At 35.8% G+C, this 26,077-nt stretch overlaps 1 protein-coding gene across 1 annotated transcript; it reads left to right on the plus strand.

Moving 5' to 3' along the window:
* The first annotated feature begins 1,085 nt into the window (after nt 1–1,085).
* LOC138307452 (DNA-directed RNA polymerase II subunit RPB1-like) lies at nt 1,086–24,953 on the plus strand. The gene is made up of 25 exons (XM_069248212.1): nt 1,086–1,413; nt 2,578–2,847; nt 3,305–3,472; nt 3,797–4,078; nt 5,703–5,864; nt 6,224–6,444; nt 7,858–7,990; nt 8,297–8,421; nt 10,184–10,394; nt 10,763–10,972; nt 11,485–11,733; nt 12,168–12,257; nt 12,547–12,675; nt 13,018–13,240; nt 13,584–13,794; nt 14,025–14,275; nt 14,773–14,978; nt 15,260–15,484; nt 15,928–16,174; nt 16,634–16,734; nt 17,155–17,259; nt 17,664–17,846; nt 18,283–18,486; nt 19,267–19,453; nt 20,626–24,953. The coding sequence occupies exons 1-25, from the start codon at nt 1,333–1,335 to the stop codon at nt 22,002–22,004; spliced, it is 5,853 nt and encodes a 1,950-aa protein (XP_069104313.1). The 5' UTR covers nt 1,086–1,332; the 3' UTR covers nt 22,005–24,953.
* Nucleotides 24,954–26,077: the final 1,124 nt, after the last annotated feature.

Genomic DNA, 26,077 nt, shown 5'->3' on the forward strand with positions numbered 1-26,077 from the left:
TATATCAAAAGAATGAATTTTTCAATAGATTTTGAATTGGATTGTTAAGAAGGTGATATGAAAAGTATTTTAAAAAGTGTTAATTAAATATGCTCCACCGCATGCGAATTGTACTTTTCTCTGTCAAAAACATGAGCAGTCGAATTTTAAGTATTTTTCTTTAGTTACAAAAATTATTTACTTTGCACTATATTTCCATCATAGAAAATTTTGAGCTTCTTATTTTATTTTAAGATAAAGATATTAGAAATAATTAATTGTGTCCCGAAAAAAGGCACAATCCACTATTTGCTATATGGAAGGAATTACTGTTTGCGCATATGTGTACTAAAAGAAAAATAAAGAATTTTTATGTATCTTGTGTAAATTTATTGGACATATAAATACACAATTAAACATCAGTTATTGTTCAAATGATAGGCATCGTTTATGCTCTGTCTGTGGTGGAGCATCTTAACATATAATCTGATGATAACTTTTGCGACTCTACAAAAATTATATACATCCCATTTAAATTTTAGAATATAACAAAATACGTTTTAACGTAATAGATATTATATCATAGTGAAATGAAATGAAGGGGGATATTAAAGGTACAATGTAGACAATTGGAGCGTGATTTATATTATTATATTATGTGTTCGAAAAAAATAAATGAGTTAGAGTAGATGGATAATTAAGTTGATAAATAATATACTGATGTCTGTATTAAAATAGTTTACATGTATCTGTACTTTATGTATATTTGTAAAACTAAGTGTGTTACAGAGCTTTTGGAGGGCGGTTTATATAGGCCTTAATGTACCTTTATTTAGAAATTATCGTTATGATCAATATTAGTCAATACCATTTCCGTTAACCATCGGAAAACCACTCGGGTCTTTCCGGCAAGACGCGGAGAGACCCGAGCAATGTCCCGATTGTTCTCGGATTGATTCATTTTGTGACGTCAGAGAACTGATCTCTGTCCTATTCGTGCTTTCCTTTGGTATGAAAGTGTGTGCCTGTAAGCGTTCTGGTGATCACAACCCGTGTACAGTTAAATGTGAACCCCGCAGAATCAGGAAAATGTATAAAAAGGCGACGAACCAACGAAGTTGGAAGCTCTGACACAGCACAGAGCACGCCACAGTCTCGAACCTTAGAGGACACCGACTGTGTTTCGTGGAAGATGACACGGTGTCTAAATGTGACTGTCAATATGTAAAAATACTAACGACATTAGCGGCAAGTTGATCGCTTTTGTTTTACGGATCATCGAACCTTTGTTGTAGCGTAAATCAGCTGTAAGAAGAAACTGCGCCAAATCCGTGTTGTACAACAAAAACAAAGATGGCGTACACAGGCGATTCAAACGCAACCATGAGAGATGTGAAGAAAGTCCAGTTCGGCATTCTCAGTCCTGATGAATGTGTACGTCCTTTCTAAACCATCTTGTTTATTGATTTGTAATAAATATTGTAAATATACTGTGTATTTATAGATTATGACACTTACAAATGTCCTTATAACTTGAATCACTAATACAGTGATGATCTACAGAACAAATCATGTCAAATGGAAATGTTGTTTGTGAACAGATCATAAAATCGTTTTTTTCATAAGCCAGGCTGCCTGCATATTTTAGTTCGTGTTATAGCCTCTTTGTTTACTAAATCTGTTGACAAACAATCAGCAAGTTATTTCGCTATGGGCAACTCGATTCTTACTTGTGTCGGAAACATATATATATGTTTCTGCTTAATGTATGGTTAGTGTAATGTGATTATTTATAATGCACATCTCCTAAATTCTATAAATCTAGGCCCATTAGTGTTCTTGTCTATGTATTACACCTAACAGTAGGTCATTTGTTTGTATAGTATTTATAAACGCATTATCTTCGTTATCGTTGCAAAAATTGCATAATGAGTGGTAATTTTGTTCTAAAGTCCATTTTTATAATCAGGCCTGTGAAAGTAACATGATTACCTAGTGTGTATCGATGCATGAGTAATAAAAAGTTTGCCATCTATAAAATAGTTAAAACTACTGAATAAGAAATTTGTTTAAGTCAGCAGAAACGTGGGGCAAGGAAGTAATCAAAACTGTGTGGCCAAAATAGATTGCAAAATTTGCAAGACTGTCTGCCCAAAAACTAACATGATAAAGAAGAATTAATAATAAAGAAAATACAAAAAGACGAAGGAAACAAATATATTATAATAAAGTTTGAACTCTGTAAACCCTTCATCCTCTGCTGGGAAAGTTACAAAATCGAAAATTAACTTTCCAATTCCGTTAGTATAAGTTACCTGTTGTAATTGCTTTTAGTCACAAAGTTGTTTAGAAACTTTAACTATAGTCAGGGTATCTAGTAGACGGCCCTGAGAGTATGGTTTTGACTCTCAGGGTTTTTAACACGTCTTTTGACTTCAGATTTCTGAGAAATAGTGATTTGAATCCAGATACTGATTAAAGTCAAAGGTCAAGTGGATGCCCTGATAGTTTTGATAACTGAGCAACTTGCATCAATTTTAAAATAAATCATAATTTTATACCTTGTTATTTGCCATTAATGGTCAATTTTTTTTCCAGCGACGAATGTCAGTTACCGATGGCGGTATCCGATACTCAGAGACCATGGAAGGTGGCCGTCCCAAGCTGAATGGTTTGATGGACCCACGGCAAGGGACCATTGACAGATCCTCACGATGTCAAACTTGTGCTGGCAACATGGCCGAGTGTCCGGGTCACTTTGGTCACATAGAATTATCCAAACCAGTTTTTCATGTTGGTTTCTTCACAAAAACAATCAAAGTGCTACGATGTGTCTGCTTCTTCTGTTCAAAGTTGTTGGTAGATCCGGTAAGAACTATTCTGATGAAGAATGGGAATGATTTATGTACCATGTGATAACCCGTTTGTGCGAGACTAGTATCTCCTAATGGTGATGAAACATAACCCGCCGTAATCTTCCCGCTGAAGTGATTCTAGCGCGGGATATCATATTATAAGGTTATTCATCACCAATAGAAACAATATTCCTACACAAACGCACGGTACATACATTTTTTTCCTGTTAAGTATGTTTTTCTTTTCTGTCTTTCTTAAATCAAAAGGTAATCTAAGTAATTAATATTCCACAACACTGTTTGATAACTTTTTTTCACCTTGCATAGTTAAATTATTTTTTTCACATTTATAAATATCTGTGAAATATTATGGTAAGGTATTTTGATTTTCATGAATAAAAAAACAAAAAAAAACTTCAAGGAAATCATGTATATTTAATATGTTTTCAATAACATTTTTGTTTAAACAGACAAATCCAAAAATAAAGGACATTTTGTCAAAGTCGAAGGGACAGCCCAGAAAGAGAATGGCTCACGTGTATGAATTATGTAAAGCAAAGAGGATTTGTGAAGGAGGTGATGAAATGGATACCAAATTAGGAGAGCAACAAAACCGAGAGGGAGATGAAGAGAAAACGGTACGAGGGTCAATGTTAGCCAGCATTATGTAAAATGTTATAGTTTAATACCTTCTAAAAGCCAGCAATCCCCATATTCTTTGTGATTATGCTTCAATTATATATAATGTTCTAAGTATGTCGGTTTTGAGATGTCCAAATAACGTGGGTAAACTGCAATTAACACTTGATAACTTAAGTTCCACATTTTGGAGATTTTGACATGTACCGATGATATAGCTTATAGTTGATGATGGAATTTAAATTTAATCCCAACATTATGTCTTATTTCATATTGTAACTAAATGACCATTTTAATTAATGTATTGATGATATTTTGTACAGGGCCATGGAGGTTGTGGACGATTCCAGCCACGGATTAAAAGAATGGGTTTGGAACTGATAGCTGAATGGAAACATGTCAATGAGGAGAGTCAAGAAAGGAAGATAATGTTGACTGCTGAAAGGGTTCATGAAATATTCAAGAGAATATCCGACGAGGAGTGTCTGGTGATGGGAATGGAGCCGAAATTTGCTCGACCCGATTGGATGATAATCACAGTTATGCCTGTACCTCCTCTATCGGTTAGACCCGCAGTCGTCATGTTTGGTGCTGCCAGAAATCAGGTTAGCCATGAGAAAAATTGTATCGATTATTCCATCTTTGCATATTACAGAGTTAGCTGCCTTATTGGTAGGTATCTATGGTGACGTCATTACTTTTCGACGTTGTTTTCCCAGGAAAGTAGGACATTACCCTAGCATACGCATGACGTCACAATCAATACCTACCTACAAGGGCAGCTAACTCTGCAAATACAGAATAGAAAACATACACATGTTTAGCATAATGCATTTAGCTTTTCTTCCTATCTTCAGTTTTCTTACTAGTTTTTTTGGTTTGCTAAATTAAATCCTAATTTGTTTCAGATGAAATATATGTTCAGTTGTTAGCTGGCAATTGAAATATTGTCTTCAAATCAGATTCAAGCAACACATATTTGGTTGATAATAGCTTATTGTGTTATTTATGGGGAAGTGTCTGATAGGGCTGTGGATTGTCTAACATGTGGCGATCCGATCCGATCCACGATTCAGGGTTGACGATTCACAGATCGGACCACGAATCACCAGTTAGATACAAGCAAAAGATTCAATTGCAGTAAAACTGTTTTTATTGATAAATCAATAATGGTCTTATATATTGATAAATGTTTGATTGATAATAAAACCAATTTTAGCAGTTTTACATTCCTTATCATTAAGCAATAGAGTTACAGGTGAAGTACAGTAGGATTCAGTCACTGTAACTGTAAAAAAATCAAATCATTTGAATTTTGAAATAACGTCATCTCAAAAATACTACTGCACATCAATTACGGCATGAATCAAAGTCAAACCATCTGTGAACAGGTACACTGTATATACATCATCATGGTAAGTCATAAATCACCATATCAAAACATTTCATTGTTACTTTTATTTTGGTCAAATACAGAAAAACATTGAAATTAAGAAAAAAAAATTAAAATCTATAAGAGTAGTTACAATTTACTTTGGTTCTAGGCCTATAGTTTTTTATTTCTAATCAGGTGATTTATGATTTTGGCTCATAATTAGCCTACCTTTCGTTTTTGACATGGGGTTCACATCTACAGTACTCAGTTGCCTAATATAATATATTCGTATTTTTACATATTTCCGACCCGTAATGAAAACGAAATCGATAATAATCTTTTACATCTCTAGAAGTCAATAATTATGTTTTATCATTATTATTTTATGAAGAATTCACAACATTGCATCGAAGCGTGGGTACGAAAATAACATGTTGCTAGCTTTACTTCACGCAGCTCATGTGTACTTCCGGTCTACTTCAAAGTGAAAACATCGATGATATTCAGACTTTAGTGTACATTCCTTCACATTTTTGAGCTATGACAGCATTAAAGAAGGTACTATTTTTTTGCTTTTGAAAGATCGCGATCCACAAATATCAGGAGTAACGAATATTCGTATCCGATCTTTCTCAATAATTCGTGAATACTCGAGTACTCGGATACTCGTTACAGTGTTATTTATGGGGAAGTGTCTGATTAAGTAATGAATTTGAGAAACAAATTAGTTTTAGACACCATAAAATTATCTTTTTAAACACTAGCACAGGGGAGGGATACCTCTCATTAGTCAATGTTCCCTCCCTTTGTTAATCACATCCCTGTATTTCTTATTCTTTATTTCATGGCTATAGGATGATTTGACTCACAAGCTGTCCGATATTATCAAAGCAAACAACCAGCTCAAACGGAATGAACAGAACGGTGCTGCAGCTCACATCATCTCAGAAGATACCAAAATGTTACAGTTCCATGTAGCCACACTCACAGATAATGAGATGCCTGGTCTACCAAAGGTTAACTTCTTAATTTCTCTGGATTTGTTTCAAAGCAAGTGTGCGAAGATGTAAAAGAAATAAATAGATGGAGGTTGATGTTAATTTATGAATAAATATTTTTTGCATTTTGATACTTTGAATGATGCAAATATGAATCTTGATCAAGATTATTTTAATATTGGATATAGGCAATTGCTTGCCATTAAATCGATAAGTATAGCAAACTTATGAAAATTAAATCTTAATAAAGTTGAATTTAATATTGGTTACAGAAAACTGTATATATAGATAATGTATTATTAGATTTGAATTTAGTAATGGATGCAGACAAAGTGTTTCTATTCTGATATTTGTTGTAAAAATTTTATCACCACTAGGCTGTACAAAAGTCAGGTCGACCTCTGAAATCTGTAAAACAAAGATTAAAAGGTAAGGAAGGAAGAGTCCGAGGCAACTTGATGGGAAAACGTGTGGATTTCTCTGCCAGAACTGTCATCACTCCTGACCCAAATCTCAGAATCGACCAGGTTGGAGTACCAAGGAGTATAGCACAGAATATGACATTCCCAGATGTGGTCACACCATTCAACATAGACAGGTATTCAATTGTTTAAAAATTACAATATTTACCCAAAGCAATGTGTCCCATAATGTTTCAGTGATTGGTTTCAGTGAATCCTTTCCAAATTCTATAAAGTATTTCATTTTGGGTCTTTTTGAAATTTTTCAAGTGAATATATTGTAATCTAACTATATGAGGAAGAATTGGAGAAAGCCTTTTTTCGGTATGTCGATAATTATCTTGTTATGTTTGTTTTGATTAATTTTATGTAAATGTTGGTTCTCTGTCTTATTGTGCTGAAGCCAGAGAATTTTCTTTTTTGCACATGGTATTGCTAAATTACTTGTCCAGTGATGAAAAACAGTTTTTGAATTACTGATGATATTATGTCAAACACTCTAATTTTTTTCTGAGGACTTGTTTCAATTAACAACATACTATATACATTAGCTACTATACACTTAGTGTAAATTTCATATGCAGGTTCATTTAGGGACCTAGTTGTACATATTACATTTTCGGACTGATTTGTCAACAAGCGACTGTCTTGGATTTTGATAGTTAAAGTTTGTTTAAGCTATTTCTCAGAAAGTACTGAAAGGACCTGTCTCAAATTTCAAATCTAGGTTCCCCTAAGGACCCTGTTGTGCATATTGCGATTTACGACAAACAAATTGATCAACAATATGGCCACCAAGGAGCCATCTTGGATTTTGATAGTTGAAGTTTTCTACTGCTCAGAAAGTACTGAAGTGATCTTTCTCAAATTTCATATGTAGGTTCCCCTAGGGCCCTAGTTATGCATATTGTATTTTGGGACCGATCGGTCCTCCAGATGGCCGCCAGGTAACCATCTTGGATTTTGATAGTTAAAGTTTGTAATTGCCATTTATCAGAAAGTGCTGAAGGGATCTGTCTCAAATTTCATATGTAGCTTCCCCTAGGGATCTTGTTATGCATATTGCGGCTCAGGACCAATCGGTCCACAAGATGGCTGCCATCTTGGATTTTGATAGTTAAAGTTTGTTCTGGTTATTTCTCAGAAAGTGTTGAATGGATAATTCTCAAATTTCACATGAAGGTTCCTCTAGGGCACTAGTTGTGCATATTACGATTTGTAACTGACTGATCAACAAGATGGCCGGCAAGGAGCCATCTTGGATTTTGATAGTTGAAGTTTGTTACTGCTATTTCTCAGAAAGTACTGAAGCGATCATATGGAGTGTGTTAGAAAAAGTTTGAAAAGATCCATCTTTCCATTATTAGACATAAATCATTCTTTGGTGGGCGTCAAGATCCGACTGGAATCTCTTGTCTTTTTTCTACTTAATATTTGCTTGTATTCTTTTGCTAACATAATCTAAGTCTGTTAATGTGAAAGTTCTACAACATGATTTATAGTATAATGTTACAAACTGGACTTTTAATGTATCTTGCCGTTGATTACAGAATGCATGAGCTGGTACGGAGAGGAGCCAATCAGTATCCTGGTGCTAAGTATATCCTGCGAGACAACGGGGAAAGGATAGACTTGAGATTTCACCCAAAAGCTAGTGACCTTCACCTTCAAATTGGTTATAAGGTAAAAAGTTTTGTAGTCACTATCATTACTTGCCTGTATAACCAAACAAGGGCTACTAGCTTGAAATTCGCAACCGAGACCAGCAGCTTGAAATTTGAAATGGACCCAGGATATTTGAATTTGGAATTTTAAGACATAGTCTCAGTGTGAGTCTGCTGTAATTCCATTGGAATTAATTGATAGGTGGTCTTTACATAGAGGCAATTACTATGTCTATTAACTGTATTTCAAAGAGTGGTTCTTTATTAGAAAATGTATAATGGGATAAACAAATAATGTTGATTTTTTTTCTTGTTTTATCTTCAGGTTGAGAGACACATGCAGGATAATGATTACGTGGTGTTCAACAGACAGCCCACTCTTCACAAAATGAGTATGATGTGTCACAGAGTTAAAGTTCTACCGTGGTCGACGTTCCGTTTGAATCTCAGGTAAATTGTCCTGCATTGGCTAACTGTTTTGTCATACCTTGCTGCCATTGTTAATTTCTGTTCAAATTTTTAGTCTCATGATTACCTATTCTAATCGCCTTTTGTCCGTCATGGGACGATTAACTTTTTGCATTTCGACTTCTTCGCCAAAACCACTGAAACAATTTCAATGAAATTTGGTACAAACCTTACAGGAATAAGACCAATCAAAATTGTGAATTATATGGTCCCCACCCTAGGGGGACTGTGGGAGGGGCCAAAAGAGGTAAAATTGACGAAAATTTTCTTTCTACTCACAGATATGGTAGAATTGAAAAATCTTCATGGATAGAAAGGTCTCAAGGCCCTCCACAAAAGTTGTGAATTATATGACTTGCGGTCTTTAGTTTCCCCCTGGGGAGGGAGTTAAGTTTACTATAGTTATATAAGGAAAGCACATTTTTGAGCATTATTCGGTCATTTGTAATAGGAAATAATTCAAATGATGTCAGATTTATCAGTATGAAATGGCCATTGAATCCTATTAGCAAGTTTTCCATGACTGACCCCCAGGGACCTTAAGGGCGGGGTAAAAAGGGGTAAAATAGGCTAAAACTTCAAAATATCTTCTTTTAAAATTCTTGAATTGGTAGAATCAAATACTCTATGTAGATGGAAAGGTCTTAAGGTGTTTTATAAAATTGTAAATTATATCACCCTGGGTCTTGTGTTACCCGCTGGGGAGGGGTCTAGTTTTTTCTATAGTTTATATAGGAAGAACACATTTATGAACATTTTTTGCTCAATTTTCATAGGAAATGAGTCAAATTTGATTAGAGTTAATTTAAACTTCTATATTAGTCCTCACTGACACCCTGGGGGACCAGAGGGGTGGGACAAAACAGGGTCAGATGACCAAAATTTCAAAAAAATTCTGAGTGCACAGGTTTGATGGAAGCAAATACTCTTCATAGATTAAAAAGTCAAATTTGTAAAATCACTGACCGACATCAAGGACCAGTTAGTATATATAGTGTTTATACGTCTTTGTTTCATTCTATATCTGTACTCAGGTGACCCTTAAGACCCATGGGCCTCTTGTCTGTTATTAATGTTGACATAATGAACCGATAACTGATATATTCTTTATAGCCAGTTATTTGTCAGGTTTAAAATTTTCACAATTTTTTACTAAAAATGAAAAGAAATTGATTTGAGCAGTTAAAATTCTAGACCTTTGCTATTAGGCTATGTAGATTTGGTCCATTCCTTATTATGTCTGGGATCAAATTTTCATGACCATAGCAATTTCCCACAAAAATCAATGAGCAAGAGTTTGCACATTTGCAAAGAGACACAATAAGAATATACTGCAGCCTCCATTATTTAAAACTTACAGACATTTACTCGCACAATACGATAGGAGATACAATAAATGACCATATGATGTTAAAAATGAAAAATGAGCCTGCAATTCTGCTCCACTACGATGACAATTAGATCTAACATTTGACAGTTCAGGGTCACCTAAGCATGACCCTGGCCTAGAATCAGAACATATTGGTAGCTGTAGTAGCAAACGATTATTATTGGCTAACCATATTGGTCATGCTGAGTTGACCCTGAACAGAGCTTTGTTAGATCTTGTATTGGAGAGTATCAAAGAGCATTGAAGTGGAGTGGAATTACAAGTTTAATCTTAATTTATATAGAGTGTTTCTTCTAACCAAATTGAGATATGATGTGTTTTGCCTTGTTTTATGTATGTGGATCATGTTTACAGTGTAACCACACCTTACAACGCCGATTTTGATGGTGACGAGATGAACCTCCATTTACCACAGTCCCTAGAGACAAAGGCGGAGATCTCTAATCTGGCCCTGGTACCTAGAATGATCATCACCCCACAGTCAAACAGACCTGTCATGGGTATTGTACAGGACACGCTGACCGCTGTGCGAAAGATGACCAAGCGAGATGTCTTCATCAACAGGGTAAGAACAGTAGAGTTAACTGATTTTTGGTTTAAAACAGATTATTTATTAATAAACGTGTTCGTCCTTGATTATGCCAGTAAGTTATAAATACAAATTGTGACAGCTTTTTAATTATAGGGAATATAGGGGGAAATTGTGGGGAAAAAACAACTGTGATGTGTCCTAAATGTCTCATTGTAAACGAAGGAAATTAAGAAAATGAATTAAAACATTGTATCTATTTGAGTTAAATAGAAATGAAAATGTTAAGGAATCTTTATATTCAGTCTTCACTTTTATAAAAATCCTTGAATTAAAAAGTAAAATTTCTATAGGAACCTTGTAATAAGATAACAAAGTTCAATTAGTCTATGTTTTTGTTTCAGGGTGAGATGATGAATTTGTTGATGTTTCTGCCGACATGGGACGGCCACGTTCCTCAGCCTGCCATTTTGAAGCCCAAACCTTTGTGGACAGGGAAACAGCTTTTCTCTCTCATCATCCCTGGTCGTGTGAACTGTATCCGAACCCACAGTACACATCCGGACGAGGAGGACTCCGGGCCCTATAAGTGGATATCTCCGGGTGACACCAAGGTATAGGAGGTTTGGCTTAGGCAAACAGGACTGTCATGTTACAACACAGTTTTAAAACTTATTGTCAAATGACACACCAGCACAGACCAGTGTTGCATCCTCCTTGATATAAATGAATTATTGTTTTCTTTTTTCTTTATTTTTGTTATTACATCAAAAAGAATTAGGTATAAAATACTCTTTCAAAAAATATTTTTCATAAAATCCTTAACGAACAAGTACATATGTTCATCATAAGTGATGTGTATTTTAACATTCTTTTTTTTTGCATGATTATTTTCTCCAATGGTTGTGAATAAACAACTTATTTTAAAGATGAAGATTCAATTGAAGCAAGCTGAAGATCTTGGTGTGATGATTTTATTTCTGTCCACCAGTTTCACCAGAACATTTGGCTTCATCAGGCCGCCTGGCTTACTCAGAGGTATCCAAGCTAGGATATAGAACTTAACCTACAGAACCACAATGAGAAATAACAGTGTTTGCTCTAACAAACTATCTTGTTTACACAGGTGTTGATAGAGGACGGTATGCTGATCAGCGGCATCCTCTGTAAGAAAACCCTGGGTGCGTCCAGCGGCTCTCTGGCTCACGTTGTGTTTATGGAGATGGGATATGAAGTAGCAGGACTTATGTACGGCCACATCCAAACTGTTGTCAACAACTGGCTTCTGTTGGAAGGTCACAGTATCGGTATTGGAGACACCATTGCCGACCCGCAGACCTACATTGATATCCAGGACACCATTAAAAAAGCCAAAGTAAGCAGATTTAAAATGCTCCTCGTTCACTCCTTGCTAAGATTAAATAATTAAAAAAAAAAAAAATGCATTTGAGATGACCGTAGCCATTTCCACTTTGTATGTGTAATATACCGGTATTCCGTATTTGCATATTACAGAGTTAGCTCCCTTGCTGGTAGGTATCGATTGTTATGTCATTATTTTGTGGGCTCAATTCACATCGTTTTCTCTGAAAGGTACGATGTTATGCTCCCGAACACTTGACGTCACTATCAATACCTATCCGCAAGTACAGATTACTCTGTAATATGCAAATTCGTAATAAGTTGGAAATAAGTAAATAAAGTTAGTGATAATTGAAGAGAACTAAAAGTGATTCAGATTGTTTTTGATCTGTTCTATTATTAAAATGAATTTTTTGATGGAGAAAAAAAAATGATTGCTGTGTTTAGGTTGATGTGATAGACGTTATTGAGAAAGCCCACAATGACGAGTTAGAACCAACTCCAGGAAACACATTGAGACAGACTTTTGAAAATCAGGTAAAACGATATGAGTATCTTAAAAGCTGGATAAGTTGATATATGAAAAACAGAAGAAGAAAATGCTTATATGAAAAATCATCTGATGCATTATAAGGTTTAAAATTCTAATACTGATATAAAAAAAATACTGATTGAAGTCAATAATCATTTGTTCTACATTTGTAAGACCAAAAATTGAACTGCACTCTTTCATCAGCTATGAAGTTTTATGCAGAGAGCACCAAGTTGTTTGGTCACAAGTTTGTTACCTCTCCCTTAAACAGTTGATATATTGGTATCTCTGTAGGTGAACCGTATCCTGAACGATGCTCGTGACAAAACAGGAGGAAAGGCGCAGAAGTCCTTGTCAGATTTTAACAACTTCAAAGCTATGGTGGTGGCTGGATCCAAAGGATCTAAAATTAACATTTCTCAGGTATATATGATTCTTCTACATTTAAATCTTCACATTTTATAATGTTTTGCATTCAAATATCCTAAATAGAATACTGGGCTGATTTTATATTTGCTGATGACTGATATATAATTTTTATAATATTTCTCAAATGGAAAAGGAAATCTATGCTGATCATGTCTGATCAGAATCTGTGGCCCACGGTGCCCAAGTTGTTCTGCTTTCTCACTTGTCACCGTTAACGGTTTGAGATTGAATCCTACGCTGGGCATTGCCAGGTACTGACCATAGGTCAGAGATTTTTTTCTCTGTGGACTCTGTCTTTTATCCTCTTACTAATCTAGCTGGTCTTTAATACTTCAGGTTATTGCCTGTGTAGGGCAACAAAACGTTGAAGGTAAACGTATTCCATTTGGCTTTCGACATCGTACACTGCCTCATTTCATCAAAGATGATTATGGTCCTGAGTCCAGAGGATTTGTAGAAAACTCCTACCTTGCTGGTTTGACTCCTTCAGAGTTCTATTTCCATGCTATGGGAGGCAGAGAAGGGCTTATTGATACAGCTGTAAAAACTGCTGAAACTGGTAGGTATACAGTAAAATACATTTAAACTATGATTATTATGATATGTGAAATAGAAAATGAAAGTATTTTCCTTGTTAACGGACAAAATTGTCGAAAAACTGAATTTTAAAACTTGTCGTATAAGTACCGAGATACCACCCATGAGTATATTAATATTTCAGAAACGTAGCTAAAATATACTCTGATAAATGGTTTAAGCTGTAAACATTTATGAAACGATGTCTATTTGTTTTTAAGAAAACAACATAAAATGCTAAATTGCTGTTTTGCTGTATGACATCTCAAAGTAATTTGAAGTAATAATTTATTTGAAATTATTATGAAAGCCTGTATCTCTTGAAGGATACATTCAGAGACGTCTGATCAAAGCTATGGAAAGCGTGATGGTTAAGTACGACGGAACAGTTCGAAACCAGGTAGAACAACTGGTCCAGTTGACATACGGTGAGGACGGACTGGATGGTACAGGGGTTGAGTTTCAGGCACTTCCAACACTCAAACCCTCTAACAAGTCCTTTGAGAAGAAGTTCAAGTTTGATGCTTCTAACGAAAGGTAATATGTTATTGAGTGGTCAAGTGGATAAGATGTCCCGACATACTTTTAGTTTAGGCAAGAAGACATTTTAGTAAATAACTGTTCACTTAATGATGTTCAGATGGGTTAAGATCAAAAGTCCCGACATACTTTTAGGCAAGAAGACATTTTAGTAAATAACTGTTCACTTAATGATGTTCAGATGGGTTTAGATCAAAAGCTTTAAATAAAAATGGTATTGATTTTAGAAACATGAGGAAATGTCTGACTGAGGACATCATCAAAGAGCTGATTGGCGATGCTCATGCTATATCGGAGTTGGAGAAGGAATGGGACCAGCTACGCGATGACCGTGAAGTACTCCGAAAGATTTTTCCAATGGGAGATAGCAAGGTGGTCCTACCATGTAACTTGGCAAGACTTATCTGGAATGCACAGAAAATCTTCCGGATCAACAAGCACAAACCAACAGAACTCCACCCTGTGAAAATTGTGACAGGTTTGTATTTATAAACTGCCTTGGGGTGAAATTATACTACAAGTTATTCTACACATCTAGTATTATATTTTTATGCCTCACTATCTTTTACTTTAAAATCTAACATAAATCTTCTTGAATAAAAGTAACATTATTCAAATTGAAAAACTAGTGCCAAACGTGTCTATACAGACCACCAAAAAATCAAAGACGAGAAAAACTGTTCTTCATAGTCAAATGGTCTATAAAGACAGATCTTCATAGTCAAATGGTCTATAAAGACAGATCAAATTGTGTTGGAATTGACCCTTTGGTACCCTGGGAAAGTGATGTTATTAAGCAGGTAGTTTTTGTAGTTTAAACATAAGTTGTTGCTAATTCAGGATTGAATGTACCAGTTTTTGTATTAATTTGTATTAATACTTCCAACTTACAGTCAAATTGTTGTTAGCTTAGATAACAAAGACTGGAAAAATATTAACAAAAAAACAAAACTTTGTGAACTTTGTGATTTATAGGTGTGGCTGATCTATGTAAGAGGTTGAACACTGTCCCTGGAACCGATCGTCTCAGTGTACAGGCAAATTACAATGCCACCATCCTAATGAAATGTCTGGTGCGGTCAACCCTGTGTGCCAAGAGGGTGACAGAAGAGTTCAGACTCAGCTCGGAGGCATTCGAGTGGCTGCTTGGTGAAATCGAGACTCGCTTCCAACAGTCCCATGTATGTATCTTGTCAGACAACTGAACTCCAAATTCTGGTCTTTGAACTAGATCATTCCCCGATTCTCTACAAACTTGTCAACTTTAGAGATGTAAATTGCAGCAAAAGGAAATTTTCACTTGTCATGTCACGTTTTGAAAAGCTGGGCCCTGACTGATAATGATAATATTTTTCTATTTCAGATCAACTATGAATTATATCAGATTCTGTCTTGTCATATCTTTAGTAAACAGTCATATCATATTTTCTCAATTATGTGGAATCTTTATTTTGTGATCCAGGTACAGCCTGGAGAGATGGTAGGAGCCTTGGCTGCCCAGTCGCTCGGAGAACCTGCTACTCAGATGACACTCAACACTTTCCATTATGCTGGTGTATCTGCCAAGAACGTAACACTCGGTGTGCCTCGTCTTAAGGAAATCATCAATATCTCCAAGAAACCCAAGACTCCTTCTCTTACTGTGTACTTGACAGGACAGGGAGCAAGAGATGCCGAAAAAGCCAAGGTTTGTTCACTTTGCATATATTGCATATTGCAGATTTACCTCCCTTGCGCGATAGGTACCCATTACAAACCATTGTTAGTGACTTCTCTGAAACGTGCATTACAACTCTTACCCTCAAGGGCAGATAACTCTGTAAAATGCAAATACATAATAGCTGTAGTGGATTATATCAAAATCCATTTGCCTTTCCATTGTTAAAAACTAAAATATAACTATTTAGTTCCAAGCTTTTAGATAATATAGTTAGGAATTTTGATATTTTTTTGCACTTCATTGATCAATTAACACGTTGGAAAAAACAGTATTATGGATTCATGTTAAAAAAAAAAAAAAAAGACTCCAACATTTCTCACTTTTTCAAGGATAAAAATGACTTGAAGGATTCCATTTGTTGTTCATGAATTGGCTATTTTGATGATTTAAATAAATGTTTTGTTGTACAGGATGTGTTGTGTAGACTGGAACACACGACCTTGAGAAAGGTCACAGCTAACACAGCCATTTATTATGACCCAAACCCTCAGAACACAGTCATCTCTGAAGACCAGGAATGGGTTAATGTCTATTATGAAATGCCGGACTTTGATGTGTCTAGGATATCTCCGTGGTTACTTCGGATAGAACTGGACAGAAAAAGGATGACGGACAAGAAACTGACTATGGAGCAAATCTCTGAAAAAATCACTGCAGGTAAGGGAAGAATAACTTGCAACCTAGAGTCATAATAAAAGAGATGAAATCTTTTAAGTTTACTCAAATTAGCTGCATTGATGACAATTCTAGTCATTACATTACAAGCTAATGACAATTCTAGTCATTACACTACAAGCTAATGACAATTCTAGTCATTACACTACAAGCTAATGACAATTCTAGTCATTACACTACAAGCTAATGACAATTCTAGTCATTACACTACAAGCTAATTATTGGCAAGTTAGGCTCTTATTCATCATCCAATAGTTGCTGCCTTAAATTTTTGAGAGAAAAAAATATAGAATGATTTTCAGTCCATATTCAATGTTTTGTTTGTAAAATGTTTTAACAAAATCTGTAACATAACTGCTGAATCAATTTCCATCTATTGCAGCATTGAGCATGGTAATTGATATTTACAATATTGTGTAAATTTGATTTTGAAAAACTTAGGTTTTGGAGATGATCTGAACTGTATCTTCAATGATGACAATGCTGAGAAGTTGGTGCTACGAATAAGAATCATGAACTCGGATGAAAGTAAAATGCAGAGTGTAAGTTCTCCGGGATAATTTAAGCTGAAAAAATGCACTGGACATTATCAGATGAATTATGACAATTTCAAAGGCGCCATGACACAAATAAATATAAAGGAATTTCCTAAGTTAAATTTCCTGAACCATTGTGGTCATTGTTCCACTGGCCAAATGGCTTCCTCCAAATGATCCCAGTTTCTGTTAAGAGGATATAAGTTATTAAATTATAATTTTACTGAGCAAATGGGGGAAAAGGTATTGAGGAAAAAAAATTGTGAAGTTTTTAATACTTTAGTAAAAAATAACGGAGCGATCAAATATGGATATTTAACAACATTTCAAACTGAAATATTCAGTGATTTTCATATTGATCATATGCAATTATAAAGAATAATGGAAAAAATATATATATTAATTAATAAAGATGTTTGTATTTAGGATGAAGAGATTGTGGATAAGATGGAGGATGATGTTTTCCTGCGATGTATTGAGTCCAATTTGTTATCAGACATGACCTTACAGGGAATTGAAGCTATTGCTAAGGTAAAGTATATACAACATCTTCTGGCTTGTAGTGTAAGCATCTTAATAAATACTTCTATTTATTTTAATGTTTGCTGTTTAAGTGTATGATTCATAATTTTACCAGGTTGTTAAACCTTCTGTTATTTGTCCAGAAATAGAAAATGAAAAAAAATATAATGTCAAAACAACTTTATTTGCGGCCACTAAATTTGCAATTTTCCATTTCATAACTAGTTTGTGAAGATAAACAATTGTGGATTTAAAACTTGAATGGAATTTTCTGTCAATGTAAATGATATAGATTTTAAATTTGCTTTGATAAACTTTAGGGAATTCTCATGGATTGCAAATATAATAGCATGCGAAAGAAAGTTGGCATACAGTACCTTTCATGTTTGTAACAATCTGTCTTTTTAACATAGGTGTACATGCATCTTCCCAACACCGACGATAAGAAGAGGATATTCCTCACAGAGGAAGGAGAGTTCAAGGGGGTTGCAGAATGGATCCTGGAAACTGATGGAACAGCTCTGATGAAAGTCCTAAGTCAGAGAGATGTTGATCCAATTCGCACAACCAGCAATGATATTGTTGAAGTCTTTGCCGTAAGTTGTATATCAAATGTCAGCATCAACATGCTGCAAATTTTAACCAGTTATTTCTTAATGGTCCACCATCATAATTTTTGTGCTTTTGACATGAAATGATGAGAAAATCGTAGAGAAAGATTGCAGGTTATGGGTATGAGATTGAAGCTAGATAATCTACCCGTTTCACAAATCACTTTTTTCCCAATCATAGAAATGCCCCGCAAAATCTGAAGAAGAAAAACAGAACAAAATGAAAGACATTCTTTTCATTTGCTATCTGATCTTTTGAACAGAACGAAATGAAAGACATTCTTTTTCATTTGCTACCTGTTTTAATGTTGAACTTGAATTTTCAAAGGAAGAACAATGCAATATATAATATTAAATTCTTGTGAGGTAATTATTAATAATGATAGACTTTGTGGTAATAGATGTTGCAAAAATATTTCAGACCCTTGGCATTGAAGCTGTGCGAAAATCCATCGAGAAGGAGATGAACCATGTCATTTCCTTTGACGGCTCCTACGTTAACTACAGACACTTGGCCTTGTTGTGTGATGTGATGACTGCCAAGGGCCATTTGATGGCTATTACTCGTCACGGTATCAACAGACAGGAGACGGGGGCATTGGCTAGGTGTTCCTTTGAGGAAACGGTGAGTTCCATGACTACCATGATAACCGATAAAGTTTGTGCTAGACTATTGTTTCCATTGATGATTGAATGATGTTAAAAGATGATAACCCACACTAATGTCATTTTAGCGGGAAGATTACAAATAGCTATGTTCCATTACTACTGGAGATACTAGTCCAGCACAAACGTTATTGGGTATCATGTGGTACATGAAGTATTCCATTAATGAGAATTATCCATAATAAACACGAAAAATAAGTTGGTTTACAGTATAACACTTTGACAGGAAGGTGATTCTTCCTCTTTTCAGAGAATTTACTCTGATTGAACAATATTAATGAACAACAAATCATGTCAGATGTTATCTGAAACATGATAAAATGACTTTATTTTAACTCTGTAATAGGTGCCCTCATTAGTTGAGAGGTTACCTCCCTTTGCTGATAGGTAAATCATATTTCTGTTTTTTTAATATGCCCCTGCCATAAAATTTGGGATTCAGCATGTCCTGTCGAGTTCTGCCTGGCATGCTTTGATATGTGGAGCCAGGGGCCATACATATCTTACTTAACTTGACTTTAATGGGACCAATGCCGTTTGTACGGTCTAGTATCTCCAGTAAAGATTAAATGTAACTATTTGTAATCTTGCCGCTGTAGTGACTTAAGCGCGGGATATCATCACCATTTGAAACGTTAGTCTCTTAGAACCTTATCAGGTATCACATGGTATATATAAGTCCCAATGCTTAAGGAGTAAATAATATTTCAAGGATTTAAAACATTTATATGTTGTTTAGGTGGATATTTTGATGGAAGCCGCTGCCCATGGAGAGTTCGATCCCATGAAGGGAGTATCCGAGTGTATCATGCTGGGACAGCTGGCCAAGATAGGAACTGGAAGTTTTGATCTTCTCCTGGATGCTGAGAAGTGTAAATATGGTATGGAGATACCACAGAACATGGGACCAGGTTTAGGAGGAGGTGGTAAGTCATCTTACAAAACAATCTCAGACTTGTACAGTATTCAACTCAATAATCTCAGACTTGTACAGTATTCAATCCAATAATCTCAGACTTGTACAGTATTCAACCAATAATCTCAGACTTGTACAGTATTCAACCAATAATCTCAGACTTGTACAGTATTCAATCCAATAATCTCAGACTTGTACAGTATTCAACTCAATAATCTCAGACTTGTACAGTATTCAATCCAATAATCTCAGACTTGTACAGTATTCAACCAATAATCTCAGACTTGTACAGTATTCAACCAATAATCTCAGACTTGTACAGTATTCAATCCAATAATCTCAGACTTGTACAGTATTCAACCCAATAATCTCAGACTTGTACAGTATTCAACCCAATAATCTCAGACTTGTACAGTATTCAACCCAATAAGTGTGCAGGCTGTTTAAAAATTGAACAAAGTGAGGGGTATTTTATGGGACCCAATCAAGACCTTTTGCAGAATTTTTGCACAAAATAAACTATAGATCAACTTGGTAAGTTATATTACAAAATCTTGTCTTGGACTTGTACAGTATTAAATCCAATATATATATATATAATAAATACCGACAAGGCTTTTCAAAATTTAACAAAGTGAGGGGTATTTTATGGGAACAATTTCAAACCTTTTGCGAATTTATTGCTCAAAGTAAGTCACAAATTTACTTGCAAAAGAAATGAAAAAGAAACTAAATTTCATTCATATTAGAGATTTCATTTCAAGAAAAGTGAACTTTAGACCTCAAAAAAGGGAAGGGGCACTTACAGAAAGGGGGAGGGGGGTTAATGGGGTCTTGAGCAGTATTAAAGGACCTTACATGTAATAATTGCACAAATTAAGCTGCAAAACAAATAAAAAAGAAAATCAACATCCAAACTTTATGTCTTAAATGATTGCTGTATTATGAATTGTACGGGGGTCAAATAATGATTTAGAAAAGTACTATTTCTTTATTCATCAACTATTTTAAATATATTTCATCAACCAAAAACTAATTTATTGTTAAAATTAAAACAGGCTAGATTCCTTTGATGTTATTAACATATTTGAAAAAAATCTTTGTTGCATGTTTATATTTTATTTAGTTCGGTACCAAAAAATATATTGATGTTAAATTGTAAGTGAATATTTGTGTTTTTAGCTGGTACTGGGTTCTTCTTTGGTGGAGGAAGCAGTCCTGCTGCTGGTATGTCTCCTCAGATGACACCATGGCAACAAGGTGCCACCCCAGCCTACGGCACGGCATGGTCACCCGGGTTTGGTAGTGGTATGACACCAGGAGCGGCTGGATTTTCTCCCTCGGGAGCCAGCGAGAGTGGTTACAGTCCTGGATATAGTCCTGCATGGTCGCCACAACCAGGCTCACCTGGATCACCAGCCAGTCCTTACATACCTAGTCCAGCTGGAGCCCTGTCACCTAGTTACTCGCCAGCTTCTCCGGCATATGTGCCGTCATCTCCAGCTGTCACGCCTCAAAGCCCCGGATACTCTCCGACAAGTCCTTCCTACTCGCCTACAAGTCCAGGGTATTCTCCAACGTCGCCAAATTACAGCCCAACAAGCCCATCGTACTCCCCAACCTCACCTTCCTACAGCCCCACATCCCCCTCCTATTCCCCGACCAGTCCCTCTTACTCCCCAACAAGTCCATCCTACAGTCCAACCAGTCCATCGTATTCACCAACTTCCCCGTCTTACTCCCCAACAAGCCCGTCATACAGTCCAACCTCCCCCTCCTACAGTCCTACAAGTCCCTCGTACTCACCTACAAGCCCCTCTTATTCCCCAACCTCACCCTCCTATTCGCCTACCAGTCCTTCCTATTCCCCAACCAGTCCTAGTTACAGCCCTACATCTCCCAGTTATTCCCCAACCTCCCCAAGCTATTCTCCCACCTCTCCAAGTTACTCCCCAACCTCGCCATCCTATTCCCCTACAAGTCCATCTTACTCCCCAACCAGCCCCTCCTATAGCCCCAGCTCTCCCAGCTACTCTCCTTCCAGTCCTAGCTACAGCCCCAGTAGCCCTAGTTATTCCCCAAGCAGTCCGAAATACAGCCCAACCAGTCCCTCATACTCCCCTACCAGTCCTTCATATTCCCCAAGTTCTCCCCAGTACTCGCCTAGCTCCCCGCAGTATTCTCCCTCCTCACCGAACTACTCCCCAACAAGTCCTTCCTATTCTCCTAGTAGCCCCAAATACAGTCCAACCTCCCCAACCTATTCGCCAACCTCCCCGAAATACACACCTACGTCCCCCGAGTACAGCCCTAGTTCCCCTAACTACAGCCCTGGTTACTCATCCATGTCCCCAACAAGCCCTGGATACTCCCCAGCAAGTCCTTCCTATTCCCCAACAAGCCCTAAATATTCCCCAGCTAGTCCAACATACTCCCCCAGCAGCCCAAAGTATACACCTACAAGTCCAACGTACACACCTGGGACGGCGACATCAACGACGCCCAAGTACTCCCCGACTAGCCCGGCGTACTCGGCTGCTGATGACAGTGATGAAGACTAGACACCAGGCTAGGGACTTGTGAACAGTGGATGTGTGCTTCAGTCTGTTGTTTAGTATTGACATCAATGTTTTTTGACATGTGCCATTGTTAAAAATTTAAGGGCAAGACATATCAAAGAAAAATGACTAAACAGCCAGACATGTAAGATTCAAAAGTCTGAAGGGACTTTAAACTGGAACAATGTGTAGAGGAACTGAACTTTGTAATCATTGTTAATGAAAGTGAAAAGTATCGGACTGAAAAATCTTCGAGAGATTTGCAAATTAAGTAATCTGATATGATAATGGAAGATATCGATGGACACCACGTGCAAGCTTTGAAGATGTGTATATGTTATTCAGGAAGCAAAAATAATGAGAAAGTAGAGGTTATATATATTTTAATTCTGAGATATTACATCATGGTAGTGTGAAGTGTGGATGTTGTAAGTGAATAATGTTGATCATATTGATCTCATCTCATTTTATATATATATCAACCATTTATATCAACCATTTATATCATACAAACTCGTACATCATGATCATGTTCGAGTGCTGTTGTGCAAAAACTGTATATTATGTTGTTATTATCATGATTGAACAATCTACTGTTCTTGTACTAATTTTAGCGGTATTCTAATTTTAACGCTGTTCGTGCTAACATCTTTGCGCTAATTTAGCGCTAAAATTTTCTGTATAGACATGTACATAGTGAGATGTAGTGGTTGCATAAATTTAAGATTATGCTAAGAATTCAATTACCTTTTAGAGCGCTAAAATTCGGGTTCGCTAATTTAAGTACATGTTCAGTATATCATATTGTCGTCGAGTTCATTTTATGTGAAATGTCATAAATCCAAAAACACATTCTCTAGAATACAATTTTGCATAGGCTGGAAGAATTCTAATGTAGATGTGGATATGTAAGAATAATATCCTACAGACATGTTGCTTTTAAGAGTATATATTATTTCACAACTCTGGAATGTCTAGTTGAAGCAGGCCTGTACAATAAAGATGTAATTTTTATTTGAAACGTCCATATAAACTCATTCATCCCTGAAATTTCATGATGAACTGGTCTAGTCTTTTATTTAGAATGGTCTAAATGCATCTTCAGGGGTGCACGAGTTAAAATTTTCTATGCTGGTTAATTAACAATATGTGTTGAAAGATTTGTAACTCTAGACTTTAATAGATGTTTCCTGTTACATATGCATTGTAAGCTTAATGATTTAAACTTTTCATCATGATAAATTGAATATTTGTTGAAATTGAGTATATTAGAATCTGTTACAATATAGGTTTTAAGTCATGTGGAATTACCAGCTCTTTTTCGTTGTGTCATTTGGTTGAATGGTTAACATCATTATTTTTTCTCGCACAAAGTAACAAAAAAAAGTCTGCTAATAAGGGTAGATTACTCAAAAAGGGCAGATAACTCACACAAGGCCAGATATCTTAGTTTTCAATGTTTGTGAGTGTAATATTTGATGTTCATAAAGGAATGCAAGTGAGTGAGTGGCCGCTGGTTTGTTGTACAGTGTATATAATAGCAAGAGAAACCAATATTGTAGTTTACTTGTGTTTGGTATTGGGTAACCTTTCCCATTTAGTATAATACTAAACAGGTGTGTATGTGCCTGTAAGATTGCTTGGCAAGAATGATGTACAGAAAAAGTATAAAAATATTTGTTTAATGTCGATGAGGAATTGAGTGATCTAGCTGGAGATAAAAATAATGATATCTGTGTATTGAGAAAGGGAGAAAGTACCAGTGTGCATGCCACTGTTACTGAAAATATTTGACATTGTGTTTGTAATTGAAGATTCATTAAGTTTTCATTTACCTTTTGACCTACCGTATTTGTTGTAATTAGCGCCAGGGACGCTTAAATAATTGTAACAAAGGGGGCTTATTTATGAACCAAAATTTAAGTTGTGGACGAAAAAAGTCTACAACATATGAAATCTTTCTGTTTTCATGGTACATTAATCCGTTACAGTAAACATGCATATGCCTTTTATCCTCATCATGTTGTGATGACATGTTAAAGACTTGCATGTTCTTGTAATATGGGTAACAATGCTAATGTTAGAGGCATCATATGTTGTAAAATTGTTAAATCCTTGGAAAGGGGGTGTTTATACAACTTCAACTCTTCTCTAGAAAAGGAAAGGGGTGCCAATTACGGCGAATATGGTGGTAGTAGTAGAACGCTTCTGTCTGAATATGTGGGTGTTTTCAATGACATTTTGAACTTGTATATGAAAAGATTATTTTGCTGAGGCAAAACATTTTTATAAAAAAAAAATTTCATTCATGTCAATTTTAAATAATTGTGAAAAGGTCAATTCTGCCTCAAAATTACAAAATGTAAAGTGAAGTCACGCAAAAAAAAAGAAGAAAAAATCAGCTCAAATAATAGCTTAAAATAGGGTGTATTGCGAGACCAAACTTGTACTTGTGTGAAAGCTCCTTATGAATATACAAGAAAAGGGGAACAGAAATATTTTTTTCTGATAAAAAAACTACAACAAAGCATGGGAAGCACAGATATTTCAAAGAAAATTTTATGTTGTAAATAGACATAATTTATTTCAATCATATTTGGTGACCAAGTATTTCATCAATTCAAAGTTTTGAGTGAAAGTTGCTTTGATCAGCTTTAAAATATGTTTACTTGAAGAGGAAAAAAAACCCACATATTTTGCAATTAATGCTGTTAATTTTACATTGTGTTTTTGATTTTGATGTCGGTTAAACCCTACAATATGATGTCCAAAATGGAAATTGGCATTGTTTTATTTACAGAAAATTGTTATTTCGGAAATGCAAGAATATGGAAAATTCTGAGATCAGGAAAGATAATTTTACCCATCATCTGGTTTAATTATGAATTTGCCTTTTTCTTTATTTTGCGTTTTGTGAACAACTTCAGAAGAAAATAAAAAAGAACAAAAATCCTTGCATCTTTATCTGTTATATTGGCTTTGTAACTTGCCTTTTGAGTGGGCCTATGGAATTACTTTGGTGCATATATTGGTTACGGTTTTCCGTAACATACAGTAGGTTTCGCCAAAGGAAATATTAAGACTACGAAATTGAAATTTATCCTGTACATAGATATAATCTTCAGATCATTTTTCATTAATACATCGAACGATATGGGTGGTCAGTTGCCTAGCTTGACCAGGAAAATACTCCTCTAAAAATAGAGTGAAATCAAGCTTTACATAGAACATGACGTATATTTTTCCAAAACAAGGCCGCATCAACAAAGTCAGATAGCAGTGAAAGTGTTGCAACGGCATGTTCAGTAAAAAATTAACAACATTAAATCGAAGTGCGATGGACTGTATACATATATCATCTAAAACACTTCATGCTACTTACATACGCTCGCTAGCTTAGTACATCAAACATATAACTAGTTATACAGGGCAAACCTGTTCAGAGAATCTATACCTGGGCTCAGCGCCATCTTCCAGCTATCTCTGGACTCCGGCAAATTACCAACAACTGGCTGAAGGCAAACATCACTAGTTTACAATATCTCTGAAAATTACAGACCCATATCCCTTACCTGCATGTCGTGTGAATCACAACTCATCATCACCATGGAAGACCTACTGCACTCGCACGATAGTAATACACAAACAGACTGTGCCATCCTTGATTTTTCCAAAGCTTTCGACACTGTTTCACACAAGAAACTGCTACACAAACTGAAATCTTATGGATTAGATGGGCCAATCCACTCATGGCTATCCCACTTTCTAACTGCAAGATCTATGCAAGTAGTCCTTGATGGAGTCCAATCCAAATCAGTGTCGGTGGACTCGGGGGTCCCACAGGGTACGGTACTAGGACCAATGTTGTTTCTATGTCATATCAACGACCTCCCTGATTGTGTCCAATCACAAACACGACTGTCTCCTTTATAGGAAGATAGGATCGCACAACGACCATGTAATCCTACAACAAGACAGACGTTAAACACCTGGAAACCTGGGCTAACACATGGGGTATGAAGTTTGACGCTAAGAAATGCTATATGCTAAGTATTAGACAAAAGACCACCACTTCT

Source organism: Argopecten irradians, chromosome 14, assembly GCF_041381155.1.
Source record: "Argopecten irradians isolate NY chromosome 14, Ai_NY, whole genome shotgun sequence".
In the NCBI taxonomy this organism is placed as follows: Eukaryota; Metazoa; Mollusca; class Bivalvia; order Pectinida; family Pectinidae; genus Argopecten; species Argopecten irradians.

Coding starts and splice junctions, on each gene's coding strand:
- LOC138307452 (XM_069248212.1), top strand. CDS start 1,333: ATGGCGTACACAGGCGATTCAAACGCAACCATGAGAGATGTGAAGAAA. Junction 16,735..17,154: donor ATGAAAGTAAAATGCAGAGT/GTAAGTTCTCCG, acceptor GTTTGTATTTAG/GATGAAGAGATTGTGGATAA. Junction 17,847..18,282: donor ATATTGTTGAAGTCTTTGCC/GTAAGTTGTATA, acceptor AAAATATTTCAG/ACCCTTGGCATTGAAGCTGT.